The sequence below is a fragment of the Physeter macrocephalus genome, chromosome 6 (genome assembly GCF_002837175.3).
Source record: "Physeter macrocephalus isolate SW-GA chromosome 6, ASM283717v5, whole genome shotgun sequence".
Taxonomy (NCBI): Eukaryota; Metazoa; Chordata; class Mammalia; order Artiodactyla; family Physeteridae; genus Physeter; species Physeter macrocephalus.
The window spans coordinates 47,205,319-47,220,412 of NC_041219.1; the positions used below are offsets into that span (position 1 = coordinate 47,205,319).

Sequence of the window (15,094 nt, forward strand, 5' to 3'; positions counted from 1 at the left end):
GGCCATGGCTCACGGGCCCAGCCGCTCCGCGGCATGTGGGATCTTCCCAGACTGGGGCACGAACCCGCGTCCCCTGCATCGGCAGGCGGACTCTCAAACAATGCGCCACCAGGGAAGCCCTGTTTTGCTTTTCGATTGCTTGTTTTAGAAGAGTGTTGCTTCTGTTCTATAATTGCGTGCACAAAATTATTTAATTTGTTTTGTTTGGATCTTATTCTGGACATTTTCCCAGTCGGAAAGATGTAAAAATTAAAACATCTGTTATGTTTTTTATATTCTGAGGTGGGTTATAAGGAGAAAAAAAAAAAAAGAAGAAGAAAATATTCAAAATACTGGGAAATATCCATATTTTAAAAGTCTCCTTGCTTTTCAGACCCTGCAGTGCCTGTGAGGTTGTCACATGCCCTCTAGACTTGTTTTTGCTCCAGGAGCAGATTCTTCCACTAACAGAGGCAACATCGTCTTTATAACACCATGGAAGCAACCACAAAGACCCATTTTAGTAGCGATTTATAACTGCGGTGTGATGTGAAACTCTTAGGCTCAGAGTGAAATCATCAGGCTTGGTACTTTTGTTAATGGCCCAGAGGATATTCAGAAAAGTGGGAAAAGGCAGGAAGAGGAGCAGTGCCTCTTGGCTGAGTACTATATAAATTAAGTTAAACACGGCCCCCCCTTCCAGTGGCTTCCATTCAAAACTCAAGTAGCCACAGAATCCAAGCATTTGGCTTTTCTGAATGATCTGGGGTTTATTAGAGGCTCAAAAAAATGTCTGTGCAGGCTTCCACACACTGCCCTTGAGTCAGGAGCAGGTGGTGGCTTTCAAACGCCAAGAAGCAGCTAACGTCCCCCTGCTGCAATGCCCACCCCAAACTCAGCAACAAAGTCCTCAAAGGAAAATTAAGCTTCTGTTATTATATCAGGATGGAGAGCCAATAGGGAGCACATCAACCAAGGAATAAATCCTGAAATTTTTCATTCTTCTCCTAACCCCGGGCTTTGAGTAAAAGTCAGCTGTGAACTGGAAACCCATGGGGTGGTGGGCGAGGTCCCAGGCAGGCAAAGAGAGACCACTGGTGATGGGTGACTTAAATCACTGAGATGCGCTCAAAGCTTCAGGCCGGATGACTCTCACCTGCGGGGACTGGAGGAATGAGAACCGTTAGCTCTCACTTTGGAGAATTCGTGGAGAGCTTCAGGAACACGGGAGAAATGCAGATTGAGGACCTCTTTTAAAAACAGTCAAGACAGAGAAGGCAGGAGGGGAGGACGCTGCCTGGATCCAGGCAACCCAACAGGTCCCGTTTTGACATTGGCTGAAGGTCCTACTGAGCAATCTCTCACCACACCTTCGTTTACTTACTTTTTGTATCCATCATCTTTCATCTTCAAACAGAAGGTCTCCAGAACCCTCCTCAGTGCATGTGGCTGGACCAGACCCGTCTTGTTAACATCAATGAGCTTAAGGGCTTTGATACCAGTTTTAATGTTTTTGAAAATCTGTGTATAAAAAGCGATTTAGGAAAAGTCAAAAGATCCAGCATTAAAAATCAAGATGGTAATAAAAAAAAGTGAACGTGTTTAAATACTTCTTGTAAAATAAAATGTTTTCAAAGACTCACAGTCGTAGGTATTGCAAAATGACATATCTATGGAAAAAAGGACACTTTACATTTCTTGAATGTTTTCAAAGCAATTTTCTCTGTAAATGGTCTTCGTAAGTTTAAAAAAAAAGAACTTTTTCTGATGTAAAGCGGTAAGTCTCATACACAATTCATTGCGTTTTAGAGCCATATGAAAAATCGTTTTTGTTCATTGATACTTTAAAACCATAATTCTGGCATAGCTGGATTTGGACAATTTTTATTTTTCATAGCCATATGCAAGCCATTTTTACTAGGAGCTGAAAAATATGAGTGTATATTTCAACCCCTCTGAATTTTTAAAAGATATTACAGAAAAGTTTTATAGTGATCTTTCCCGAATTCAGCAAATGCATATTTATTGGGCACACAGACCCGCAAGGCATTTGGTTAAGTCCCGTGGCGACGCGGGGCCGTGTGCCTGCCCTGAGCCACTTCTATGTAAAGGAAACAAACATCCGCCCGGGCTCACCCGTGCCAAGCACAGAGCCCTGTGACTGCACCCTGCCGAGCCACACGAAGGACGTACCGTTTCCCCACTTTTAGATAAAACCGAGGGTCGGGGAGGCCACGTGAGTTGCCCATCATCACCTGGTTAGACGATAATGGTGCTGGGGTTCAAACTCACGTCCACCCCGAAACGGCACCTCCCGCAGAGCAGATAAGGCATATAAATAAATATTCACCAAGACAGGAACCATGGGAACAAGGGCCAAACACCAGAGACAGACAAGCGAGGAGCTGTGGGTCTTCACACAAGAGAACAACGCTTCCAGCAGAGCCACCTGGGAGGCTTCCTGCAGGAGGTGTCAGGAAGGGGCGCCACCTGCCCCCCCGGAGGGGGCCGGGGCAGGACAGGACAGGAAGGCACTGATTACAGCCGGGCGTGAAGGGGGTTGTGGATGAAGGGGGATGAACGTCTGGTGTGGCCGGATCCTGGGAGGTCTGACTCTGCATCCTGTACTGGATCACATCCAAGTCCAGCCCAGACTCGGAGGGAAATTAGCGCACCTTAAGGAAGGAGTTTAGGGACGACTCTAAGATGAACAGGCTTATTCCTAGTTCCCTCAGTGCCTCCTCTGCCGGGTCCCTACACTGTCTCCGACCCGAAGGAGCCTCCTGCCAGCACCCTCCCGGGGCGGCCGTCTTAGGGATCTCGCGGGAGGAGGGCCTCTGCCCCAGCTCCTCCTGGCTGGGTCATCTGGGGCCCTGCTGCCTCCGCCCCCCGGCCCCCCGGCCCCCCGGGGACGTTAGCCGCCCTCTGACTCAGCTCCTGTCCTCCTCCCGTCCAGAGGTCACCTGCCTGCTCAAACTCACGCCTCGTCACCACTAACTGCCGCTCTCCAAAACAATGTCCCACGTCCAACGCCCCCCCTCTTTCAGCCTGAACCCCAACACCCTTCTCCCCTCCGGGACCCCGCCTGCTGCTCCCTCCCCTCCTCCCGCCTCCCCAGGGCCCATCTTTACAGTGACCCGGTGCCTGTGTGCCTGACCCCCACCTCCCTTCTCCCGCCTCCCCGGTTCTGGCTAGACTCTAACCAACCCTGGTCAGGTCCAACTCACCGCCTCTTCCGAGCGCCTGATGCGGCCGGAGAGGACGGGCCATCGAGCACTCACCTGGGTCCCCTCACTCAAGACCACCAACCCTGCCAGCAGGCGCCGTCGTGATGCTGGCCTGGACAGTCTGCTTACCCTCCACCGGGCACCGTCCCCACCTTCTCCGCTCTCCGCCTCCCTTCCACCCCGCCCCCTTCCTCTCCGCTGACAACCTTCCTCCTCACTTGCAGAGAAACCAGAAGCAACTGGACGCAAGGCCGGGTGCTCGCCGACACGCCCAGCCTGTGTGCCTGCGCAGCCGGCCACCGGCCTCCGGCCCCGCTCCGGGCCCGTGAGGAACTGCTCGTGCCCCGCTGTGCCCGGCTCTGAGCTCGTGTCCACGATGACGAACCATCTTAGAGGTGAGCCCTCCCTCCTCGCCCCGCCTCGCCCCTGCCCCCAGCCGCTCCTCCCCTTTTGCAGAACCCCCCCTCGAAAGCTGTCTGTGCGCCCTGTCTCCAGCCTGTCTCCCCACACACCCGATCAGTTCCGCACCACTGCACAGAAACTGTGACCTTGTCAGGGCGACCTTGCCAGGCCCGGCGGCTCCTGGGCGCCCATCTTGCTGTCTCCGCAGCAGCCCCCCTCCCAGCTCACCGCCCCTTCTTCCTGGACGTACGCCTCCCCCCGGCTTCCACACTCCCGCCCCGGGTTCTCCTCGGCTTTCTGGCTCGGGCTTGGCCTGGTCCCCGCCGGTCCCACCTCATCTCCCGGCCTCTGAGCTCTGGGCACCTGCGGACTCGGGCCTCGGGCCTCCTGGCTTGTCTAAGCACACTCCCTCCCGGACGGCGCGGGCCTGTGGCCTTGATGAGCAGCTGATACCTCTCAGTGTGTGTCTCCAGCCCTGGCTCCTCCTCGGAGCCCCAGTCAGGACGTCCAGCTCTAGAGGCCAGCAGACGCCCAGCTTCGCCCCGTCCCACCGTGGCCGGGCCTTCCCACCAGATTCTTTGCGCACATCCCACGTCCGGGCTAGCCCGAGAGCCCAGCGGCCCTCCCTTCAGACGTTTCCAGAGCCCAGCCCAGTCTCTCCGCCTCACACCCTACTGGCTGGGCTGGTGCGACGGCCTCCCACTTGGGCCCCCAGTGTCCACGCCCGACCCCACAGCTGAGGCTCCAGCAGCAGCCAGGGCTCTGTGTAGCTAAGGCTGAGCACGCCCTGCAGTCGCTCTCGTCCCCGCCGGGTCAAAGGCCAGAGCCCCGCGGACCGGCTCCTGGCGGCTCTCCATCCCCCCAGCCGCCCGCTGGCTCACTGCCTTCGGGCCACGAAACGGTCTCTCTGCTTCTCCTGAGTGCCAGGCGGCACCTCCTGCCTCAAGGCCTTTGCGTTTGCTGTTCCTTCTGTCTGGAAACTTCTTCCCCGGACACCCACTGGCTCTGCCCTCACTTCCCGCAGGTCTTGGCCCAGATGTCACCTGATCCGAAAGGCCTTTCCTGACCCCACCCCAGCACTCATCTTCTGCAGGGCGCTTCTCACCAACGAATTTAATGCTCGTCTTTACTGTCTGTCTCTCCCTCTGGCGAGTGCACTCCCTGAGAGCGGGGCTCTGTTCACTGCTTCACGCCGGGGTCTAGAACAGCCTCTGGCAGAGTGTACGTGCTCAGTAAGCATGTGCTTGAGTGAATGAATGAATGAATCCATCTTCTTTGCACCTGCCTGGAAAAAAGCCACACTCTGAGGAAGCCTTGTTATATGTTGACAAACACACACCTCCTCGGGGCCAATCCTGAATGCGATAATGATTACATTCAACGTAATAAAGATTACAATAATATGATAATGGAACAAATGTGAATTGGATGTTTGCAAGGCCCTGTGCTGAACTGTATACACACCTCCCACTTCTACCGACTAGAGAGCATTGGCTGAAACGAGCTTAATATTCAAAACCAGGAAGATGGAGCAAGGAAGAGCCGGGAGGGCATCAGCTGCAGAGAAACCACTCGCGCATGTCCACCCTCAGCTCCACCACTTTGTCTAAAAGCACAGGGCCCCAGCCACAGACAGCACTTGTGCCCGGGGCCAAAAAAACCCCTCGGTACCCTGTCTGCTGCCAAGCCCTGATGCCCCTCTTCCGGGAGCACATGAGGCGATGCGCTTTTTTAAAACCCAAAGTAACCCAGATGGACCCAGCGTGGAAAGCAGGGAAGCAGCAAATCTGGCACAGAACTCACACCCACCAGAGGTATGTCTCCAAGTTTCTTATCATTTGTCAGACTGAAGTTTGGCAAGATCTAGATGGAGCTGCAGATGGTGAGGCTTATCAGAGGCACCAGAGTTAGGGCCATGGTGTGAAGACTTGTCCCACCCGGTGATGGGAAAGAAGAAAACCACAAAGGAGTCAAAGGACCTGCCCCTGCCTCGCCCCGCTTCCCTCTCCCTTGCAAAGGGAGGAGAGGTGGGAGAGGAAACGGCAGAGAGAGAAATTGGGATGGTGTGGGCAGCATCCGGCTCCTCTCTGGGCCAGCTAGACGCCTGCCATTTGGCTCCGACTGGGACACGTGTGCATTGAGAGCCACCGGCTCTGAGCTTCCTGCTCCTCCCACCCCAGCTCCAGCTCTCACCCCCCAAGGCCCTGGGCTCCAGCCACACTGAGCTCCCTCGCTTCACAAGCCCTCCGGGGTCTCTTCACCACGCCCAGAGCCCTGGACGATCTGACCCCCCACCTCCTGACCTCACCCGCCAAGTCCCCTGCCCCTTCCTGCTCCAGCTACACAGGCCTCCCTGCGCCTTCTCACACACACCAGGTGCGCTCAGCCATCAAGGCTCGCTGGACGGCTCCCTGAGGCCCTCATTCAGGTCTCGGTCATGTGCCACCTGCCCCGAGAGGCCTTCCCGATGACCCGCACAAAAACGCACCCTTTTCTCCTTCGCGTTCACCCACACCTGCACATTTCATATTTCGGTCTCTGTTTATTGTCTTTCTTCTTCCATTGAAATGTAAATGCCACGGAAGGGGATTTGGTTTCATTTGCTGCTGTATCCTTAGGCTTACAACAGTCCCTGGACAGAGTGGATGCTCATAAATATTTGCACAGTGAGTTTGCAGCCGTGTTGCTACCCAAACGCCCTCCCGTCTGCTCCGGGGCAGGAGCTGGCGCCGCCTCTCCTGCTCTTCTGACTGCACTTCCATCCCGACACGGGCCCCCTGACCTCCATCTTGACATTTTGGTGAATTCTTGCCTGAAAGTGGTACCCAGCTCCTCCCCTGCAGGAGGGGACCGCCCTACTCCCTGCCTGGCCTCTGCTCTCCAGGAGCTCCATCCCCCTTCACTTCCCCACTGCTTCTCGGGAGGAGGGCTCAGAGCGGGCCAAATCCACGGAGAGAGGAGAAATGCTGCACAGCTCACGGGAGGAAAGGGGCCTCCTTCCAAATCCAGCTTCTCAGAAAGGAAAGCGTGGTCTTGCCCTGTGAGGGCCCAGAGACCAGTTTGAGAAAGGTGCTCTCCTGGCCCGGCTCCAGCGCCTGTGGTGGCCCGGCTCCAGCGCCTGTGGTGGCCGAGCTCCCTTTCCTGGTTCCAGGTGATGCAAACTCCTGCCTGCTGCCTGCTTTTATATGCCTGCAAGCTAAGAATGGTTTTTACATTTTTAAACGGTTGAAAAAAATCAAAAGAAGGATATTTTGTGATGCGTGAAAGTTTTCTGAGTTTCAAATTTCAGGATCCAAAAGTAAATTTTATTGGCGCCCAGCCACGCCCCGTTCATTTATGTAAATGAGTTGCCTCGGGCTGCTTCCCCTACAGGGGCAGAGCTGAGTAGTCAAGACTGAGCAGTCTGGCCGGCCAAAATACAAATATTTACCACCTTCACAGAAAAAGTTCACAACCCCTGTTCCACTCCCTCCCATGCAACCCCAAACATCTGAGTGGGTGGTAGGTGTCAGGCAGCTTCAGGTGCACAAACACAGAAGTAATGAGGATTTAAAAAGACAACCAAAACAATAGCTAATTATGACGTTAAGGCTCAGGAGCCCGGAAATGGCCTGAGGCCCTCTGAAGACCTGCCCCCAAGTCTTCCCTTCCCAGCCACCTGCCCCAGACTCAGTCCCCGCTCCATCCTGGGCAGCCAGGGGCCCAGCCAGGAGACGCTTCCCCCAACCCATGCTCTGAGCCCTGCGCCAGGCTTAGGGGTGCACCGCCCTGCCCGGCCCCCTGCTAGACCCCCCCAGCTCCCTGCTGCACCCCAGGCCCCCACGGCCCCCAGGCTCCCCCTGCAGCACCACAGACCCTGCGAGAAGGGCAGCATCTGACCCTCTTCTTGTCCTCAAAGCCCCCAACTGGGGAGATGACTGAGCCCTGGGGATGATTCAGAACCAAGCAATCTAGGGAAGCGAACCACAGTGAAGGCGCACTAAAAAGGCTCGCTTCTTCCATCTGGACAGCAGGGCTAGGAAAAAGCAGGATAGAAAGCCTAAAAGTTCTGAAGCATGGCTACATAAACCAGGACTCGTTCACCTAACATTTCAAGAAAAGGAAAAAAAGCCCCATTTCACACAGAGTACAAAAGGAGGAAGTGATTACTGAAAAGGAAGTGATAGGAGCAAAATTAAATTAAAACTTTCCCCAAAAGATTTAGATGAATTCATGGAGGGCAGACTCACAAGTGTTACTACATGCAGCAGAGAATATCTGTCCTGAAGAGTAAAGCCAGGGAGGGAGCAGGGAACAGAAACCTCCTCCAGATACAGAAAACTACAGAAAGTACCCCGGGCTGCCATCATTTGGGTAACCTTGGAACAGTGACTTGACTCTTCCTAACTTCAGTTTCCTCGTCTGTGAAATGGGAATGAAGAAGGGCACTGTATCAGCGTGTGCAGATAAAACGAGCTCACGTGGACTTCCCTGGTGGCGCAGTGGTTAAGAATCTGCCTGCCAATGCAGGGGACACTGGTTCAGTCCTTGGTCTAGGAAGATTCCACGTGACACAGAGCAACTAAGCCCGTGCGCCACAACTACTGAGCCTGTGCTCTAGAGCCCGGGAGCCATAACTACTGAGCCGGTGTGCCACAACTACTGAAGCCCGTACGCCTAGAGCCCGTGCTCCACAACAAGAGAAGCCACCGCAATGAGAAGCCCGCGCACCGCAACGAAGAGTAGCCCCTGCTCACCGCAACTAGAGAAAGCCCGCACACAGCAACAAAGACCCAACGCAGCCAAAAATAAAATATAAATAAATAAATAAATTTATAAGAAAGAAAGAAAGAAAAATGGGTAGACATAGTGGAATTTCATCAAAATTCATTAAAAAAAAAGAAAAGAAATGAGCTCATGTGTGCAGGTACCTCACAGGGAACATACTCAATAGATGGTGGTCTGATAGGAATTGCTGATCAGGACCAAAGGCTGAGGACACAGTTATAAATAACCAGATAACCACACACACATGCTGGAGAATACTAACTGGCAGAACCACACTAATCCCCCCACACCAGCCAGCTCCTCTACCTCTTTCAGAAAGTCTTGAGTGGACAGGAGTCCAGGGCCAAGAACAGGGCCTGGATCAACAAATAATTGTTAAGTGGATGAATGTAGGGATGATGGATGGATGGATGGATGGGTGGGTGTATGGATGGGTGGGTGGATGGATAGATAGACAGATGATGGATGGACAAATGGACAGAAGGAAGGATGGATGGATGGATAATGGATGGACACATGGAGGGATAGATGGATGCATGCATGCATGGATAAGTGATAGATGGATGAACAGATGAACAGATGGATGGATGGATGGATGGACAGATGGATGGATGGGTGATTGCAGCATTCATGGGGAAGAAGCTTTGGTGAGCCAGTGAAATCCTTGTACAGACAGGACTGGTGCCTGCAGAACGGCAGATAGGCGTGTCATTTCTGTGGACACAGTGATCTGCTCTACACCTTCCTGGGGGAAGAAACTGAGAATTGAACAGAAATAGCAGAGCAGGAGGGGAAGATTAGAGTAGTCTACATGCCTATTGTTGGCATGGACAGGACATGTGAATTTTCCATGAGTTAAGTGGAGAACAAGAAAGGTAGAAGGCTAACAACGAAGTATCAGAAAGAGAAATTAAGGAAACAACCCCACTTACCATCACATCAAAAAGAATAAAATACCTAGGAATAAACCTATCTCAGGAGGCAAAAGACCTGTACTCCAAAAACTATGACACTGATGAAAGAAACTGAAGATGACACAAACAGATGGAAAGATGTACCATGTTCTTGCATTGGAAAAAGCAATATTGTTAAAATGACCATACTACCCAAGGCAATCTACAGATTCAATGCAATCCCTATCAAAATACCAATGGCACTTTTCACAGAACTAGAACAAATAATTTTAAAATTTGTATGGAAACACAAATGACCCTCAAACAGTCTTGAGAAAGAAGAATAGAACTGGAGGAATCATACTCCCTGACTTCAGACTATACTACAAAGCTACAGTGATCAAAACAGTATGATACTGACACAAAAACAGACTGATAGATCAATGGAACAGGAGAGAGAGCCCTGAAATAAACCCACACACTTATGGTCAATCTATGACAAAAGAGGCAAGAATATACAGTGGAGAAAAGACTGTCTCTTCAATAAGTGGTGCTGGGAAAACTGGACAGTTACATTTAAAAGAATGAAATTAGAACATTCTCTAACACCATATACAAAAATAAACTCAAAATACATTAAAGACCTAAATGTAAGACTGGATGCTATAAAACTCCTTGAGGAAATCATAGGCAGAACACTCACTGACATAAATTGCAGCAATATTTTTTGGATCCATCTCCTAAAGCAAAGGAAATAAAAGCAAAAATAAACAATTGGGACCTAATTAAACGTAAAAGCTTTTGCACAGCAAAGGAAACCATCAACAAAACAAAAAGACAACCTACTGAATGGGAGAAAATATTTGCAAATGAGATGACTGATAAGGGATTAATATCCAACATACATAAACAGCTCATACAGCTCAACATCAAAAAAACAAACAACCCGATTAAAAAATGGGCAGAAGAATTGAGTAGGCTTTTTTCCAAAGAGGAAATGCAGATGGCCAACAGGCACATTAAAAGATGCTCAACATCGCTAATCAGCAGGGAAATGCAAATCAAACCCACAATGAGAAATCACCTCACACCTGTCAGAATGGCTATCATCAAAAAGAACACAAATAAAAAATGTTGGTGAGGATGTGGAGAAAAGTGAACTCTCCCATTGTTGGTGGGAATGTAAATTGGTGCACTATGGAAAACAGTATGGAGGTTTCTCAAAAAAAAAAAGAAAAGAAAAGAAATAGAACTACCATATGATGCAGTAATTCCATTCCTTGGTATATAACCCAAAACACCAAAACCACTAATTTGAAAAGATACATGCACCCCAATGTTCATAGCAGCATTATTTATAATTGCCAAGATATGGAAGGAACCTAAGTATCCATCAACAGATGAGTGGCTAAAGAAGGTGTGGTATATACAATATATACAATGGAATACTACTCAGCCATTAAAAAGAACGGAATTTTGCCATCTGCAGCAACATGGACGGATTTGGAGGGCATTATGCTAAGTGAAATAAGTCAAATAGAGAAAGACAAATACTGTTCGATATCACTTACATGTGGAATCTAAAAAATACAACAGACTAGTGAATATAGCAAAAAAGAAGCAGACTCACAAATATAGAGACCAAACTAGTGGTTACCAGTGGGGAGAGGGAAGGGGCAACACCGAGGTAGGGAAGTGGGAGGTACAAGCTATTGGGTGTAAGAGAGGCTCAAGGACATATTGTACAACACAGGGAAATAGCCAATATTTTGTAATAACTGTAAATGGAAAGTAACCTTTAAAATTTGTATTAAAAATTTTTTTCAAAAGAAAAAGAAAGGTAGAAGGCTTGAGCTGTCCTGCTCCCAGGGCTGCTCCTCAAGTGAGGGGACAACACACAGCATGAGAAGGCGAGGTGGACCACCGGCAGGAGAGCTGAGGAGGGGGATTAGGCCAGAGCTGCTCGTCACCAGAAAACCACAGAGCTTGGAGGCCCCCAAAGCACTGCCCTAGTAACTCCCCATGTGCCCCACGAGAGCAGCCTTTACCTGCTCCCCACAGAGGACACCAGTGAAGGGAGAAGGAGGCCAGCTCCCACTCCTCAGCCCTCATCACGGATCCCACGAACCGGGGAGGAAGGAAGAAGGAGGGAGACAGTCACCGACGAGCCGGCAGCCCCCCTGGCCCGCCCCCTCCCCCCGGGGCCCGTGGACCCGGAAGGAGGGAGGAGCGGCCAGCTGAGCTGCATCTGAGCTCCGGGTTTAAAACTGGACTAGTCTACGCTGGGCTTGTTCTCCCTGAACGTGACCAGAGAGCCACGGGATCTGCTAAGGGAGCCTTCGGGGACGAGGAAGGCAGATGCGCCCACGCCTGCTTAAGAAGCAAAGAATCAAACTGCTTCAAATTTGTACCCCACTGAGTTCAGATGGTTCAATAAACTGCTAACAGTGGATGTGATTCTTACTCTATAGTTCTTTGTTTAAAATTCTTTTTATAGCACTGGGAGCTCCAGGAAGGAAAGCTGTGAACCCAAATAAATATGACCACCCAGACTTGAAAGGAGGTGAGAGAAGGCCTAAGCTTTCCTCCCTGGAGCCCAGAATTCCCCCTCTCCAGGCCTGGCTCTGGTGGGGCACCTGCCAGGGGAAGGCAAACCTTCCTCGGGCCAGAGGGCAACCTGCACCATGCTATCCAAATTGGCTCCTGGTTCGCTGTTTTCTGTTCCCTCCTCACCCGGAGCCAGCTTCCTCACCTGGTTTCTAGCAGCAGAGGGTCGGGGACGGCAGCCCACCCGCCTGCCTCCGGACTGAGACGCGGGGTGGGGGGGCCTCTGGCCGCCCCTCTGTCTTGGCTCCACAGCAAAACGCAGGGTTCGGCAGCCACTGCTGTCAGTCTGGCACCTTTCTGTCACCACGACTGAACTCATTTTAAATTTAAGGAGTACATTTTAAAAACTGAAGCCAAGAAAAAGGATTTCTCTTACAATAAACACATCAATGCTCATTTTCCTTATTATTCTACTTTTGGTTATTTCGATAAAATCTTTAATTAAAGTTTTTCTTTGAAATTGTCATTATCAACCCAGAAGAAAGAAAGGGGGAAAAAAAGAACAACACAGCTGTGCAGTTATGAAGCGCTATTCAGGACTAAATGAACTGGAACGGAATAAGTAGCCTGACTGTTATGCTCTTGGTTTTGGCTCTGTATTCTCAACAGCAGTCTAACTTGTCACTTTATATCGATTCCATCTGTTTACACTCTGCAGAGTATTGGCTTCCTACCGTGAACATTTCCTATTTACCAGCTGGTAGAGATGGTCCAAACCAGATAGGAAAAAATTAGACTACATTCAGAACCTCATAAACACAAACTTTCAGCCTGGGGACAGCGCCTGGAAGGAGAGGCGCTGGCACTGCTCCCCTTCCACAGAGGGGCTGACTTCCGCTGCCGGCTCCGGGGCTGCCCCCACGGCCGAGGACCAGGCGTTGAAGGACTGAACAGATGCAAACCCTGCCTTTACCACAGATTGAATAAGCTCACAAAAAAAGACATCTAACGGAGACGCACGAAAACAGAGAAACAGGGAGCAGACTAAAAAAGAGCTACGGCAACCTCAAAAGTCATAGTTGCTATGACAGAGCAAAAATCCAAAAATCTGATTTGGGGTTTCCTTGCAGCCACAGTGAAAAGGGAAACTTCCTGTTCTGTACACCACGGGCCACGTATACCTCCCCCTACATTTGATTTTCATTTTTAAAATGCCCACCTGCCACAAGTAGCTTAAAGTCGTCTAATAAGAAATTCTAGCTACTCACTGAACTTCTGACACAGCTATGAAAATAAGCCCCAAGTCTAAATGCCTAGGGCTTTAAAAAGGCTGCCAAATCAAGGAGAAATATTTCCCATCTCTCCTTCTTTCTAACCTAGCCCACACTCATAGGGTGGAAGCTCCTCCCCAGGCACCACAGGCCAAGAACACTGAGGCCCCTGTCACCCCGACCTCTGACCACTCATAGAACAGAGCTGCACACCAGGAGGGGCAAGCCGATCCCCTCCCAGGACCTCCATGGCATCCCTCACACAGCAGAGGCGCTCAGCAAATGCAGGCTGACGGTGATGGTGAGGGGCTGACTGCTTCCAGGGCCTGGGGACAGGTACCCCTGATTCCAGGTGCTCTCCCATCAGGTGCATCCATTACTCTGCTGATACCATCTCCTAAATTCCTCCTGTCTCCTGTCATCATCCCCTATCAGAAGCCTTCAATGAACTGCCACCATCAGCACCACCCTTTGCCCCACGCTTTAGGGTTAATGCCTCCACCTTCTTCTCCAGCCTGCGTTTCAAAATGGCTCTGTCCTCTGTTCCCTCTTGCCTTGAGAAACGGAACTCCCCACAGAAGCGTCACAGAGCTGGTGTCCCCGCCCCGGCCACATCTCCACTGCCTTCAGCTCCATGTCCTCTCCTTCCGCCAGGCTGCAACCCTGAAAGCTGCCCCAGGTCCCACCCTCTGCCCCGTCCTCAGCACGCACTGACAGCCCAGCCACGGTCCGACTCAAGCTCCAGTCTCACCTTTCCCGTCAAGCTTTTCCTGCCTACTCCAATTACTGTGAACTTTTCCTGCAAAGCCTTATTTACTCATCCTGTAAAAACTTACTGAGCTCATATTAGGTGCTCAATATGTTCTGTTTGAAAGCATAGGATCTGTTTAAGGCACTAAAGTTCCAACAGTGAGCAGGACAGAAAAGGTGCCCACTCCCAGGGAACATATTTCCTAGTAATGAACAAGCAAACAAACAAAACCTCAGGATGTTCTAAGTGCTGAGGAATTTTAGATAGTGTAGTCCAAAGAATTTCCAGGGGGGAGACCTCTCAGGCTGAGTGCCAAAAGCCAGGTTTTTGTCCGACGTTTATTCGGCAGGTGACCAGAAGCCACAGGGCATCTTAACCAACGGGGGTCTGATGAGATCTGACTCATGTTTTGAACAGACAGCTCTGATGTCATGTGAAATGGAGAGTGTAAGAGGCAAGAATGGGAACAGGAAGAACAATCGGGGGTTCCCGACAGAGCCCAGGGCAGGGCGGAGGCCCAGCGGCAGCGGGGATGCAGAGAGGCGGGTGGGCTCCGGATGCGGTGCAGGAGGCAGCCGACAGGACTTGCCGGTGGACTGGACTGGGGAGAGGGGCCGGTAAGGGTAAGGTGGGAATCAAGGCTAATCCTGTTTCTGCCTGAATGACCCAGTGAACGGTGGAACCATTTACTGAGACAGAGGGAGGTCCGGAGAGGAAGCCTTCTCGGGGTGTGGTAAGGAGGACCATCAGCAGACCTGGTCTGCTCTGTGGACAGTGGTGAGCCTGGGGCCGAAGATGGAGATAGAAACATGGGCGCCATCAGCACACAGGCCTCTTCGTAGCTTTAAATCGTAAGTGGCCACGTACTATCACTTAATCTTCCACACAATAGCTCATTTGTCATATCTCCTCCAAATGTGAACTCCTAATTTTTTGAGTAACTTCTATGGGCCCTGCATTATGGTAAGTTCATTTCATATTTATTCTCATAAATAATCTCAACAATATTGGAAAAATCTTGCAATATTGCTTCCCCATTTCACAGCTGAGAAAAAAGTTTCCAGAGAGACTGGTTTGCTCAGGGTCACTCAGATAGTGAGGGTCTGGGTTCAGACGCACACTCAGCCTGCGGAGTCCAAGGGCTCCAGCCTCCCCCACGCCACCATCCCGCCCCCCCGACGCCACCACCCCGTCCCCCCACGCCACCACCCCGTCCCACCACTCCACCACCCCGTCCCCCCAACTCCACCATCCCGT

At 51.1% G+C, this 15,094-nt stretch overlaps 1 protein-coding gene across 1 annotated transcript in view; it reads right to left on the reverse strand.

Moving 5' to 3' along the window:
- Window positions 1–15,094, reverse strand: part of EFCAB6 (EF-hand calcium binding domain 6) — a 239,175-nt gene that overhangs the window by 163,433 nt on the left and 60,648 nt on the right. The window contains 1 exon segment of the mRNA XM_028490698.1: window positions 1,364–1,500. Within this exon segment, the coding sequence (XP_028346499.1) occupies window positions 1,364–1,500 (137 nt within the window).